Source organism: Gekko japonicus, unplaced genomic scaffold (genome assembly GCF_001447785.1).
Source record: "Gekko japonicus isolate JY-2015 unplaced genomic scaffold, Gekko_japonicus_V1.1 scaffold5, whole genome shotgun sequence".
Lineage (NCBI taxonomy): Eukaryota > Metazoa > Chordata > Lepidosauria > Squamata > Gekkonidae > Gekko > Gekko japonicus.
In genome coordinates this window covers 533,363-547,523 of record NW_015168652.1, presented here as the reverse complement: position 1 = coordinate 547,523, position 14,161 = coordinate 533,363, and the positions used below count along the sequence as shown (strand labels likewise).

Below are 14,161 nucleotides of genomic sequence, written 5' to 3'. Positions count from 1 at the left end.
TGAGAGAGAGACTGTGAGAGAGAGACACAGAGAGAGAGCGGGCGGCTGTGCATGGGGGAGCCGCCGCCGCCAGAAGCAGCCCCGTCGTCCCACGGCTCGCCCGCGCCGCCGTGACCCGCCCAGGCCACCTCCTCCTCCTCACAATCGCGCCCTCCTGCTCCTGGCCGTGGAAGGGGGCTCCGCGGCCAGGAACAGGAGGCCGCGATTGCAAGGAGGAGGAGGCGGCCTGGGCGGGTCACGGCGGCGCAGGCGAGCCGCGGAACAGCGGAGCTGCTTCTGGCGGCGGCGGCTTCCTCCACGCTCAGCCGCCCGCTTGCTGCACAGAGCGTGATGGGAAAGGCGAAGCTGGGAGGCGGCTGGGAAACCTGCTCGCTCATCCGCGCCCAACGCAGCACGCCCCGCCTCCTCCCCACAGCCGGCGGCGACCTCCAGCGGGCACCAGCAGGGAGCTCCAGGCCCCGCCCTCCCGCACCTCACCCGGGGGGATGGCGTCCCCCCGTGTCCTCCCCAAATGACCCCTGCTCACCCCTATTTTCTTTCTTACTCAAAATGTTTACCCCACTATATGTACTATCTTGCCATCCCATGTTATTACAGAATTTTTTTGTTTGCAAGAATGAACATTATACCTAAAATGGTTTTGGAGGGGAGGTTTTTGAATAGGCCCTACACTGACAGTATTTGCCCCTGTGAACTTAATAGGATTTGCCCTGCTGGAATGCAGATTTTTTTAGATTATGAGGGATTACTATGTTAAACTTTTATTCAACCAATCGCCCCCCTATATTCCAGAAACTCTGGCTCTTTTGCTCAGTGCTAAGGATCCTAAGGTCACTCAAGCACTTACAAAATTTGTCTCATTCCTTTTAGCCCTTGCATCTAAGTGTCTTCTGCTGCTCAAGATTCGTGAATGAATGAGCTTCTAAAGATACAAAAGGAAAGGAAAGCATACATTATCTTTTTTACTGAAATAATACAACACATACTTACCATCCTCGTTCCCAGGTTCTTCATCTGCCACTTCTTCTAATTCAACTGTTTTTAGTTTGACTTCTGGATGGTATTCATCTTCTTGATCATTGGACAGAAAAGTAGAGGTTACATTTTCTTCTTTTTTCTTTCTTTCTGCTTCTCGTTCCAATTCCTCTATTTCCTGCAAACGCTTTTCTAGTAGCTCAGCCTGCCTCTTTTGCTTTTTTTTCAGTTTCTTCTTTTTGTTTTTAGATATCTTTCCAACCTAAAAAATGTAACCAAGTTACAATTAATATTTCTTGCAATAGCTGAATGTGAAGGTTATTTTATTTTTAATGGACACCTGTAAACAGTATAATGCTATGGAATTGCTGTTCTGTATAATTCTAAAACCAAGAGAATTTAAAGGAAGAAAGCTAGAATTACTTTACAAAAACAGCTAAAAGGGACATGGATATATAGAATGATAAACTCCTTATTGCTCGCTATATAAAAGCTTTGCAATTACAATAAACCTAACCTTCAGGCTGTCAATTGCTAATCTTTACTTGTGTGAGAAAGTCTAATGCTTCAAATTATCCATTTGTTTCTTAGCATTTCAGTTCAATATATAGGACTGGATCCTACCACATTATTCAAATAAGTCTTTCTTTAATGGAGAAAGACTTCTTCCAATGGAGAAAGATTTTTTTTCCATTTGAGGAAAACTTGGTGAAAGGAAATCATAGGATCTAACACATTTTACTGGCTAGCAACAGGCAATGAGGTCAAATTTAATGTTTTGTTTTTCAAATCAACTACAAATTATTGGGAGCTACAGCTTCATCAAAGTACACTTTAACTGGAAAAAGGGCTACAACACACTTTTACTTTTTGAGTGTAAGCCATTTTTGAGGCTCTCTATTGAGGCAGGAGGAAAGTATTTTAAATAAATTAGTTTAATTATTTGTCCTATCAGGAGTGAAAAAACACCAACAGTGATACATAAAAGGAAGTTTTATATCAGAAGAAAAATGAAGTTTTATTGTATACTTCCAGGTTACTTGTATTTGGTAGTATATGTAACTGTATATTACAACTGTGGCTGCAGTCCTTCACACAAGTTGCAGAAATCCCACAAATCATTGACTGAGACTAAAAGCTGCACAGGTTAATACAAGGGCTTACAGTAGCCTAATAGAGTTTTTTTCCCCTATTTGAACATCTGACCTACATGCCATAAGACAAATTACTTATAAAATACCTCTCCACTTCGAAAGCATGGAGATGCTGCTGTTTGAGAAAAGTAAGTTTAATAGAATTTTTCCAAGTCCTGGATCCAAACAGCCTGACAACATACAGCATCACAGCCTATATGGCAAGCAATAAGTAGGCTACTGGAAATAGGAACAAAACACTAAAATGTCTGGACGCAACAATTCCTCCATTCTATGGCAAAATAAACACACAATAAGATTTCTGACTTGAAGACAATGGAACTATATGTAATGCCAGGACATAAACTGCATGATCTTGCAAGGTTGGTTTCTAATAAAGTTAAACGTGGTCATTCCTTGACCTCTGTATTGAAGCTATTATTGTTGTAGAGCTAGTACAAGATTTATGTAAAAGTGCTATGTTTAACTGTCACAATGAATTGGCTACTAAAAATCCATTAGTATATCATTCATCACATAAGCCTATCTGTATGATTTATCTATAGATGCGCGCAAACAAGCTAGGATCTATTGATTTACTCATAAAGTATCAAAACATACTTCTTCAATAGACAGAAAACGGAAATTTGACAAACATATAGACCAAAAAACATGATTGGGCTTACTTGTAACTGCTGTTCATCAACGTCTTCTGTGCAGACACACATTGGGACCGTGGGTGTGCAGGCTGGCCACGGACAGAGTTTTTTCCTAGCTTTAAGGAACCAAAGGGAGGGTGCTCCTCCCCTCTGGAGCTGACACAACAGCATTTCCCCACCTAAACCATCACATGCTCTGGAGGAGAGCGCCCCCTTAGCCCTCAGTTCTGCCTGGCTTCTGTGAACTCCCAGAGCTCACAGCGGGGCAGGAGGGAAGGAATGTGTGTCTGCACAGAAGACGTCAATGAAAAACAGTTACAGGTAAGTGCAACCATGTTTTCATCTTCCATCTTCAGTGCAGCCCCACATTGGGATTTAGTCAGCTACTCACCAGGAAGGAGGAGTGGTGATGCTCTCATTGAAACAGTACTTGAAGAACCCCCTTGCCAACTTCTGCATCCTTCCTTGATTGCAGATCCAGTGCATAATGCTTGACGAACGTGTCCTCAGCTGACCATATTGTGACCATACAGCTCTCAATGAGCAGTACCTGTGGTGGAAAGCAGACAAGGACGCTTGCGCCCTGGTGGAATGGGCCTTAATATTGAGGGGGCAGGGATTACTGGAGGCTTCATAAGACGATAAAATGGCAGCTACAACCCACCTAGATATGGACTGAGAGAAGGCTGATTTCCCCTTCTTTGGATCCAAATAACAGATAAGTTTTGTTAAATTCGAAAAGGTTTCATCCTGTCAATATATTATATCAGGGCCTTTGGTGAAGGTTTTTTATGGCCACTGTCCAAACTGTCTCCTACTTGGAGAGCTTTGTGGCCTCAGACAGGATCAGTTTATCCAGGGAACAAGGTTCCTCAGAGAGGGTGTCAAGATACTGTGACAGTTTCTCCCACAGGAAGAGCTGGTAGTCCCCCATAATGGCTTGGTAGTTCAAAATCCTGAAGTTTAAGGCTGCTGAATAATATATTTTGTGACCCAGTGAGTCCAGATGCCAACTCTCCCTATCAGCTGGAGATGAATGCTGACCTTGCCTCTGGCATGTCTGCATCTCCTTGGTGACAAGGAAAAAAGGTGTTGGGTGGGAGAACAGAAAATCACAGGAATCCTGCTTTGATCTTGTAAAGATTTTCCACTCTGCGGGAGGACACCTGTGTGGATGCCAGTTTCTGCCAAACTGGGGCAGTTAGATCAGCAAAGCCCTTTAAGACCAGGAAGGCCATGATGGCTAGGGAGTCTGGGTAAAGACAATTCTGGATTTTATCTTTTGGTTTGTTATCAGTTGTGGTGACATCAATGTCCAATGCCTTTGCCATTCTCAACATTTGCTTGCCATATAGGCAACAATCCTTGTTTGGGTAGATGAAGTTAGGGTCACCAATCCTGTCATATGGAGAAGGTTCTGAATGACTTTCACAACTGAAGTATGATACCACAGCACCCTACTCTTCAGATTCAGAGTCAGAAGACACCAAAGGCATTAGAGGGATATGGGCTTCATGATGTCTTAATTGGTTACCCAAATAACTGTATCCCAGAATGGGTGGTCCCAGATGAGGATGTTGTGTGTAAAAATTAGGCCACTGCTGGAGATAAGCCGGGGATATGTAGTAGAGATGCCACTGGGGAGGTGGACAGGGCTACAGCCATGGGGCGGGCATGGTAGGTTCCGAATGGAGTGTCAGATGGTCCTTATTCTCACCCTGCTCCATCTCACCCTTAGTGAGTGACCTGTCTGGAGAGTTGAGGTGTGGTGATGGGGTGCGGGGCGACACCAAAATAACATCTGGTTCCTGGGAAGAAGACATAGGTGGGGAAGACAGTAGTTTCTGATGTTTAGTAGGAGCAGCTGTCCTTTCCTTGTGTTTACTTCAACTTCTTCGCTGGCGGTTCTGAGGAACTGCAGCCTGAAACCAAGGAAGTCACGGCTGATGAGTCTGGGCGTGTCAGTACCAAAGATGCAGCTGTAGACACAGATCTCTCTGGATGTGATTGATGATTTTCAGCTACTGGAACCATCAGAACCTAGCATATTGATGGGGGCTGGAACAGGGTTCCTGTACTGGAACCAATGGGACTGACCGAACCAATGAGGGTACTTTAGGCTGATCCAGTCTCTGAACTAACTTGGACAGTTCTGATGAGGTGTGGGTCTTCTCCCAAAGAGCTGCCTTAACAGAGAATGCTCTGTCAGAACGCACCTTCAGAGAAGAGGCCTGGCAGATCTTGGACGTGGCCACATTATGAGACTCCCCCAAGCACATGAGACATAAGTCATGTTCATCACTATGGGTCAATTTTGTTGAACACTGAGTGCATTTTTTAAAGAGTGCCTTGGTAGATATCATAGGCCTGTAAGGAAAGCTCCACAGTCAGGAGAGACCACTGAGCAGAGGCTTGAAGGGAGGGGGGTAGGTCAGCAAAAGCCACCTCACCCTGCCAGTGAAGAAGGCACTTTGGAGATCAAGCCCCAGGAGCTTGGGAACCTGCTTGGAGGTCTTGCGCTGAAATATCCAGAAAACAAGCAGAAATGATGACTAATATGAAGAATGGAGACTAGTAAACAGAGCAAAAGCTTGAACAATCCTATCCATGTGGTGACAGAAAAGGAACGAAAAGCTAGAGGGGCGCTCTCCTCCAGAGCATGTGATGGTTTAGGCAGGGAAATGCTGTTGCATTACCTCTGGAAGGGAAGAGCGCCCTCCCTCCTTTGGTTCCTTAAAGCTAGAAAAAAATTATGTCTGTGGCTGGACTGTGCAGGTGCAGTACCAACGTAAGTCTGCACTAAAGATGGAAGATGAATATCCTTTCCAGTTGCTAGAAAAAATGAGTATTTTTAATAGTTCTCATCCTAGGCATCTAACAAGAAATGTCCTTCATAAGCAGCAGAGAACAAGCCAAAGCCAGGGCATGACACTGGTAGAAAAGAGGGGCAGGGGGAGTTTGCATTTCACATACTTCAACAATTCCTTAGAGTGGGGAAAAGGAAAATTCTAAGAACACCCAGGAATATGTTTATGTTTGATAAATTGTATTTAATAGTTTTACTACGACTGGTACACATTCTGGAGAAAGAAATAATGCACAATTTTAGACAAAATATTGTATTTACAAAACCTGCGGTTTGATGAGAATCTGTTATGCAATTTGAAACGTTATCAATTTAACTTGCAATCAACCAATGACAACAAGCACACCCAATAAAAACAGCAAAGGAATACTCACCGGTTTTTGTTGCGGGGCAGTACTCACTGGAGGGGGAAAAAACACACCTGGTGTCAAATCCATAAGGTAGTGAGTGTACAGTGTATACAATTAGAAAAACATAAAAGGAAATCTGCTAATACAAAGGCTGGTGGCCAAATCTCCCCCATTTTGCCCAATCTCCCACAGTGTAAACAGTCTACTCAAAGAAGACAAATATGAGATCTACAAAACTGATTAGAGGAAGGAAGGAATGTTCCTTCTGACTCTGGAAGGATTCTTACTCTGGAAGGAGCTGGGAGAAGAAAAGTCAAACACACCTTGAGCCTCACAAACACACCTAAAGCCTCACAAGAGCTCTTTTATACAGACACAGAGAAGAAAGGGAAACTGTTGCAATGAGCTTTAAGCTGGCACTTTGCCGGCTTCAGTCTATTACCGCCCTCCATTTTGGATATGTGACTCCAAGTCTTATGCCATACTCAGAGTCTTGCAGGCCTAGTTTTGTGCTATTCGCAGAATTACAGGAAGTAAGCCAGCAGGAGAACAGATAGCAGCAGAATGTCCAGCCTACTTGCATTACAGACATGATGGTAAATGGCCATCCTGTGAGGCATGCCACAAGTTCATTGTCCCCAATACAATGGAAGTCCCTAGAGGAATCTGACTCTACCACACATTAGAGGCTCTTACAACTATTTTTCAAGGTATTTCAGTTCAGTCTACATGTTCACGGGCACATTTTTTTGTAATGAAAAAGATCCCAGGGACCTTGGGTTTTTTTATTAAGTACTGTGTTTTGTTTTTAACATTCACCTCCTCCTTGATATTATTCTGACTCCAGAAGTGTATTTTATTCTATTCAAATAAAGCACCTGTTTTTCTACTTTATCCATATCTCAAGTTTTATTTCCAACTTTGCTCCGGTGCCCTGTATCTTTGGAACAGATCACTAAAACAGAGTGTTGTCATTTAAGTCCAAATTTGGACATGTTTCCCCTCTAGCTCTCTTGACTATTTTGGTGCAAATCTTGGTCCAGTTTGGGAGGTTGGTTCATTCACGCAGAATGTGTGTGTCAAATACAAGTGTACAAGCCACATGGGGAAAACATGCAAATTATGCAAACATGCAAATTTTGTGTAAACTTTCCATCATGTTAGCACATAAGCACTCCATCTCCTTGATCATCCACTTCTGGTGGTGGTGGAGGAAAGTGCCATCAAGTCACAGCTGAGTTACAGCAACCTGGTAGGGTTTTCAAGGCAAGAGATATTCAGAGGCGGTTTGCCATAGCCTTCCTCCACATCACAACCCTGGTATTTCTTGATGGTCTCCTATCCAAATACTAGCCAGGGCTGACCCTGCTTAGCTTCTGAGATCTAACAAGATTGGGCTAGCCTGGGCTATCCAGATCAGGGTCCACTTCTATTAGTTATATTTTACAAGATACTGATTAAATCTAATGCTAACAAAGACTAATATAAAACAAATGGAAAGGAAAAGACTATTAAGCCAACACCAAGGATAAAGAACTATATTATTAAGGCATTCGCCATACAAACCAGTTGGAACTCACTATTGGTGACTTTAGTATTGTAACTGTGCAACAAAGGCACATTTGAGGGAAAAGTGCATATGGCCATTGCACTTAGAATATTACAATGCACATGCAATTTCTTATACAAATACTATCTCCATGTAATAAAATCAGGGTGAATTCCAGACTTTGGGGGTGTTCTTCAGACGATGCCAACAGATGGGCACTGTCCCCACAGAAGGCAGGCCCCAAGCTAAGGAAGCAGTAGTGCAGTCACTGCCTAGCTGCCACTGCCGTTGCACCACTTGACCTAGGAAAAGCAGCTGCCACTAATGTTGCTCATTCACTTCCTTTTTCAGGCAGAGGGGTTAGGCAGTGCCAGCTCCTGGCTCCAACAACAACAAGCTGCAGTTATTTCCTTCCTCTGCTTCCCAGAGCAGTGACAGGAGAAATCTTATTGAGATTGCCACTGCCAGAGTAGTGTGACTACATATACCTAGCGCTAAAGGATGTCTTGATCTGCCTCTTTCTACTCTGGGGATCACAGGAAGGTAGCAGCAGCTGCTTGTTACCAGTGAAGCTGAGCACTAGAGCTGTACACTCCCTCGCGGTGGCAAAATTGCTGCTCACTTGTTCACCTAGGGCTTTTCTGCACAAGGGCTCTTGTTCTGTGCTTTCTTAGCTGTTGATCTGATAGCAGCATAATCACATCAAGCTTTCAGCTGCCACATGAGCTTATTTTCCTATAGGTATGTCTCAATTCAATTGGGGTTTCAGAGAGAGGGTGCTGTCACCACCAGTAATGGCACAGCACCACCCCTTTTTTCTTTCCTTTTTTAAAAATGCACATGCTAGAAGGGGGTATAGGTATATGAGAATCACCATATGGCCCCTTTGGATATATGTTCTCCATTCTAAGGTTCACCCCAATATTTTCGAGCTGCAAAATGGTCTCTAAATGTTTTCCTGTTGCCAAATGGCAGGCAAATGGAGAGAAGTCAACTGCTCATCCATTCAGTCAATGGCTGGAACATAATGTTGTCATGTAATTGTCTCTGTCAGGCCAAGGACAATGAAATAGGGCAGCAGGGCAGCTCTGAGACAGTCCCCACCAGAATCAAGAGTGATAACAAATATCTCCCAAAGCCCATAAAATATTAAATTCCCATGAAAAATAAACCCAGTAAGAGGGGGACAATGCTGGATATCAAGGCATATATGTGTCTTACAGAGAGATATTGCCGTCTGAGTGCACGTTTTTAAAAATCAAAGACTTGTCTATGAAAGTAAAAAGAAAAAAGGAGGGGGGGGGGGGGAGTGAGGTTATATAAACAGAGCCAAGAATGACGACTGAATGGCCAGGAAGAGCAATGAGAGCTCCTGTACCTTCAGAAAGTGCAAGGAAGCAAACGGCCATTGTAAAAAAATATTTCAGGGCAGAGAAAGAACATTGCAAGCATGTGGGAAGAGCACTCATTACTCCTGTGCCTTGTTATACAGATATATCAATTTCAGACAAGTGTTTTAAAACTAATTAACAGAAAATTTACCAATACAAGGGACAAAATTGCCTTATTACCGAGGCAGGAAAAGAGAACACAGGACAGTGGTACCCCATGGACTTGAGCCAGTCCACAGAAAGTGGGTGGGAAGTGGGAGGAACCAACAAAAGAGCAGGAAATATTACACATGTGAACAACCACGACTCAGAATTATTATTTTTTTTTTAAAGACTGGCATAAAAGTGCTCCCTGGGGGGGGGGGGGGGGGAGGGGGATGTGAGACAAAAACTAATGTCTGAAGAGAACGTGTAGAGGCCAGAGGATAAACCAAAGCAGTCTGGGGCTGGAACAGATGCAATAACACCATGCTGAAATGCCTCAGAGGACAAGAGGCAGACCAGCAAGAGCAGACAGAAACAGCTGCACTATTGCTACCTCATGTACCTCACACCTGACTTCCAGGGGCTGGGCACAGAAAGAGGAAATTTGCCTCTCTCCTCTTGGATCTGCACACACAGTGGCAAATGGATTCTCCTCTTCCTCCTCCTGCCACAAAGCAGAGAGGGAAAGCAGCAGCTATAGCTCACCACTGATGGATGCAGAGCGGCAGCTCAGAAACTGGCAGTGGGCCCAGCCAGTGGTGGGCTCTTCTGGTGTCCCGAGGCCCCCAGCAGCTGCCCAACATCCTGATAATGGCATGAAGAAAAAACATTACATTAAGCAGGAGGAGTTTGTGTGTTTCATAGTCTAAGGGGACTTAAATGGCCATAGAGGTTAGCCTCAACCTGAGGAAGAACTTTCTGCTATATAAAATTATACTGAATGATCTTCTGAATACTACAGTGAAGAAAGAAAGAAGAAAACATAGTATACTTGATTCAGTTCAAGGGAAATTTCAATAACATGTTAATGTATTCTAACATTTAGCAAAGCAAATTATTTAATTAATGGGTTCCAATGATGAAAGACAACTGGGTGGATTCTGCCCTTATCATTCTACCCCACTGAGCAAATTTTGAATCCTTCCTTCAGCCTAAAGAGCCTTAAAGTGGCTCTTCCATTGGAAGAAGAGCCACTTAAGCTGGAGAAGCCTCCTTAGGCTAGAATCTACAGAGGATGGCTGGATCCAATCCAATAGAAGTTAAAAAAACAATCTGTTACTTAGCCACACGTGGCAATACCAGTGTGATGTTCTACATACCTGCACACAATTCTGTGTGCAGGAGAAAGTGGACTTCTAGGACAGGAATCCCCTGATACATAAAGAACTGGATGAAAGAAGAGTCTAGATGTTTTAACCATAGCATCGTTATGTTACAGTGAGAACCCTCAAACCATTTGAATTTAAAACTGAAAAAACATCTCGACAATAGTTTAATATAATGCCAGCAGTTGTGAATGCGGCACAACGGCAGGGAGTGAGTGTGACTAAAATCTAGTTTGGCTCCTGAAAAGGTAGATGTATGTGACGAAGAGATTCACAGACTTCAGACTGCTGTCTTAGGATAAAATAAATACTCCTAATGCATTATTAACACGTTAATATTTTATACATTCAAATTAGCCATGCTGAAATCTATAAATCCAATTAACTAAAATCAATTAAATGTTACTGCAGCTAGTACTGTAACTTTGTTGCACTTACTGAATGTTTAAATTACAACCATACCTGCTGAGCCAGAAGGAGGAGGAGCACCAGCCTTCTGCCACTCTGTAGCTTCTGCAGCCATTCGGCGCACGTAGGTGTCATCCACACACATCAAAATGTTCTCTGGTTTGATGTCTGTATGGATAATCTTGCACTTGCTGTGTAGATAGTCTAAACCTTGCAACACCTAATTACAAAAATAATAACAAGAACATAATCAAAACTGAAATCTTTTTACTAGTTTTGAGATCTTAAATATCACTCAAAACCGATAAACAGAAATTGATTTCCCTGGGTCGTCATTTTTAAAAACAACAACAACAGAATGCCTTCTGCTGCTAAAGTATGAAATGTGCTGAAATCCAGACACTATTTATTTATTTTAAAATCTAGTCTGCATTTTAACAAAATATTTCTAAGGTGGGGAGCAACATATAAAGCAAACAATAAAGACTATCAGAGAAGTTTAAACAACAGTAACATGGAATCACACATATCAGTTCTAAATATTTTAATCAAAATAAAACCCCAATTTGATTGATTATAAGGGCCAAACCAGCAATGTTTACTCACCTACTGGTTTGGCTTGCACTCTGTTTACAGGTAGCAAACAAAGGAGCCAAGCATTTCGTTGAGTGGCATGGGGACATTCTTCACACACACAAAATTGACTGCAAATACATTACTCAATACAAATATAATATACACAGTAATTCTATATTGTTTTACCTTAGCTACCTGCAACTGAGTTTGCCATTACTACTTCCAGTGATTAAAAAGGAACATTCTTAAAAGAAAAAAGAACACCCTTTGACATTTTGACATGAAACTTGCTACTAGTGATTTTTTTTGTTTTTTATGACAGTATGAAACAGTGTCTGTCAACAGCTGGCAACTTCCAGATCTGTATAAATTTGTGCATTAGTAACCTTATAGTCACACACACACTCAGGTCTGCAGCAAATAAACTTCCACATTACTAAAGGAGATGCAATTCAGTGTTTGCTGCAACATACTACTCCTGGTACACATTTCCCAGCTAAAAGCTAAAGCGAAGGAAGCTGAATTGTCCTGAGGGGATAAATTAACACATGAGACTTCTAGAACTGTCTTGTGAGATATTTGATATCTGACTGCACCGGTGCAAAGAGGGGGCAAAATGATGAGTTAATAATTTGCTCAACAAGAGGTCATTAATCACCTGACCGTAATCCTGGAGAATACATGCCTTTTCCTCCAATGATTGAGAAGATTTCATTCACAAACTGTGAAAGTGCCAAAGTGGCTGCAAGGTGCAACATACAAATTACAGCTGTAATTTAAGCGTACCAAGGCACAACTGCACTATGACCCTGGAACACAAGTTGTTCAGCCAAGAGTCAAATCAAGGGGACCCAGTGAGGGGGCTCAACTTGAATATGAACTAGGAGTATGATAAACATAAGAACATAAACCCTGTTGGATCAGACCAGTGGTCAATCTAGTCCAGCATCCGGTCTCGCACAGTGGTCAACCAGTTCCTCTGAAGAGCTAACAACAGGGCATAGAAGTCAAGGCCTTCCCCTGATGTTGCCTCCTAGCAGTGGTATGCAGAGGTTTACTGAGTCTGAATGCGGGGGTTCTCTTTAGTCACTATGGCTAGTAGCCACTGATGGACCTATCCGCCATGAATCTGTCCAATCCCCCTTTACAGTTATCTGTGATTTTGGCCATCACAGCAGTGAATTCCAAATTCAACTGTTGAAGCTGCAAGAGAGTACCAGTCTGAGTGGAGAAACGGTGGTGGGGGGGGAATGCCCACATACTTTGCCATTTGTCTATGCAAAATCACCCTCCCCAAGTTTTATTTCTCCCTGTGACAGAAGATATGGGGATCTTTTTCACCTACACGTGGAACAGCAGAAGGGGAAACAATTTTGAACAAATAAACAGCAAAACGGGAAAATGTTAAGCAGTTCCTCCTCTGCTCCCAGTAGCAACTTCTGTGACTGTTTTTCAATTTTTAAAATGTCAGGAAAACATTCACATCTGTAAGCCCCAATAACCTAAGGAACATACAACTAAGCATACATAAATTGTACCCATAGTTTTGCAATGCTACCACAAGACCAAAACCTTTGTTAAGAAAAGAGAAGTTTATTAATGTATGGAAATACAGATTTAAGTTACTAAGGCTGAACAATGATCAAGTATCTAGAGAGAAACAGTTGTAATGTAAATGATAATGTTTGTAAAGCATCTAAGCATCTAACAGCAAATTGTGCAACATTATAAGGCCATTCCATTAAGGGAACGCATAGCTTTTGCAAATAGAAAAACAACTCATTGCTTTAGCAAGTAGGAAGACAAGATTGCATGACCATGGCCCCGGTCACACGGGCAGGAAACTGCAGAGGAGAAGCGTGGCTGTTTGCCCTGGGGCAAACTACTGCGCAGTTACGTGATCAGACCTCCTGTGGAGGTACCGTGGAGGTTCCGTGGAGGTTCCATGGCAAGGGAGAGGTGTCGATCACAGGACAAGCCGGCGCACAACGAAGAAGCGCACGCCGCGGCGAACTGTTTTTTATTTTTGTGTACATGACAAATGCGCATGCTCCGTTGGGTGCGCATGCGCATCCACAGAGACTTGGACAAAAAAAAACACCTTATTTGCAAGGGGACATGGGCGGGCGCCGGATGCCACCGGAAACGCGATCAGACGCCCGCCCTTGCCCCGCAGTTTCCGGAAACTAGTACCTCCAAGGTACTAGTTTTTTGCCACGCAGTTTCGGCTGGAAACCTCGGTTGAGCCACGGGAGTGCTACGCTTCCCAGATGTGCTGGTGAGATCGCGCCCGGAAACTCCGGCTGTTTTCCGTCTCACTTGTGTGGCTTCTGTTACGTGTGACCGCAGCCTTAATTAGGCATTGCTAGGCCCGTTACTAGGGAAGTGCTGACCTTGCTTACTTGTTGTTATTGCTTACTTCTTGCTTCTGTTATCAAGAAAGAGTCACACCTGCTGATAACAGGAAACTCGTAGCCTTCCCACAAGGGACATGTGATCAGCCAAAGAATGTTTGTGGTTTTGGAAAAGAACAAGATGCTCAGGCTCATGGTCAATATGTTCGGATAATCTTCTCTTCTAAGAAATGACCAGGAAAAATGATTTTTTTCTGTACTCTGTGGACCTATATAAGTTTCTGTCCCACCTGCATTCTGGGTACAGCTCTGTTTGAAAGTACCCCTGGGTGCTTTGGCTGTACCTGCGCGCATAATAAACAGCTGTTGACTCTCCTTCCTGATTCTCTGGTGGTCTGTCTCAGAATTCCCGCTACAGTTTGTATATTTTATTATACTTTCATTCTACCCCCTCATCTAAATAGTTCAGAAAGCATAATATTACAAAGCCAAAGAAAGAAAAAGAGAACCTGAAATATAAAGCTGAATATATCTGGCATAATGGTGATATTAAACAGCGAAAGAAGAAATCATATTGTCAAGGGACAGAG

At 43.0% G+C, this 14,161-nt stretch overlaps 1 protein-coding gene across 1 annotated transcript in view; it reads right to left on the bottom strand.

Annotated features, from left to right (window-relative positions):
• SRPK2 (SRSF protein kinase 2) overlaps positions 1–14,161 on the bottom strand; it is a 250,312-nt gene that overhangs the window by 53,542 nt on the left and 182,609 nt on the right. Inside the window, exons 9-11 of the mRNA XM_015415056.1 lie at positions 10,696–10,861; positions 6,008–6,033; positions 991–1,237 (exon numbers count right to left, since the gene is read on the bottom strand). Of these exons, the coding sequence (XP_015270542.1) occupies positions 991–1,237; positions 6,008–6,033; positions 10,696–10,861 (439 nt within the window). The remainder of the gene's footprint in view (positions 1–990; positions 1,238–6,007; positions 6,034–10,695; positions 10,862–14,161) is intronic.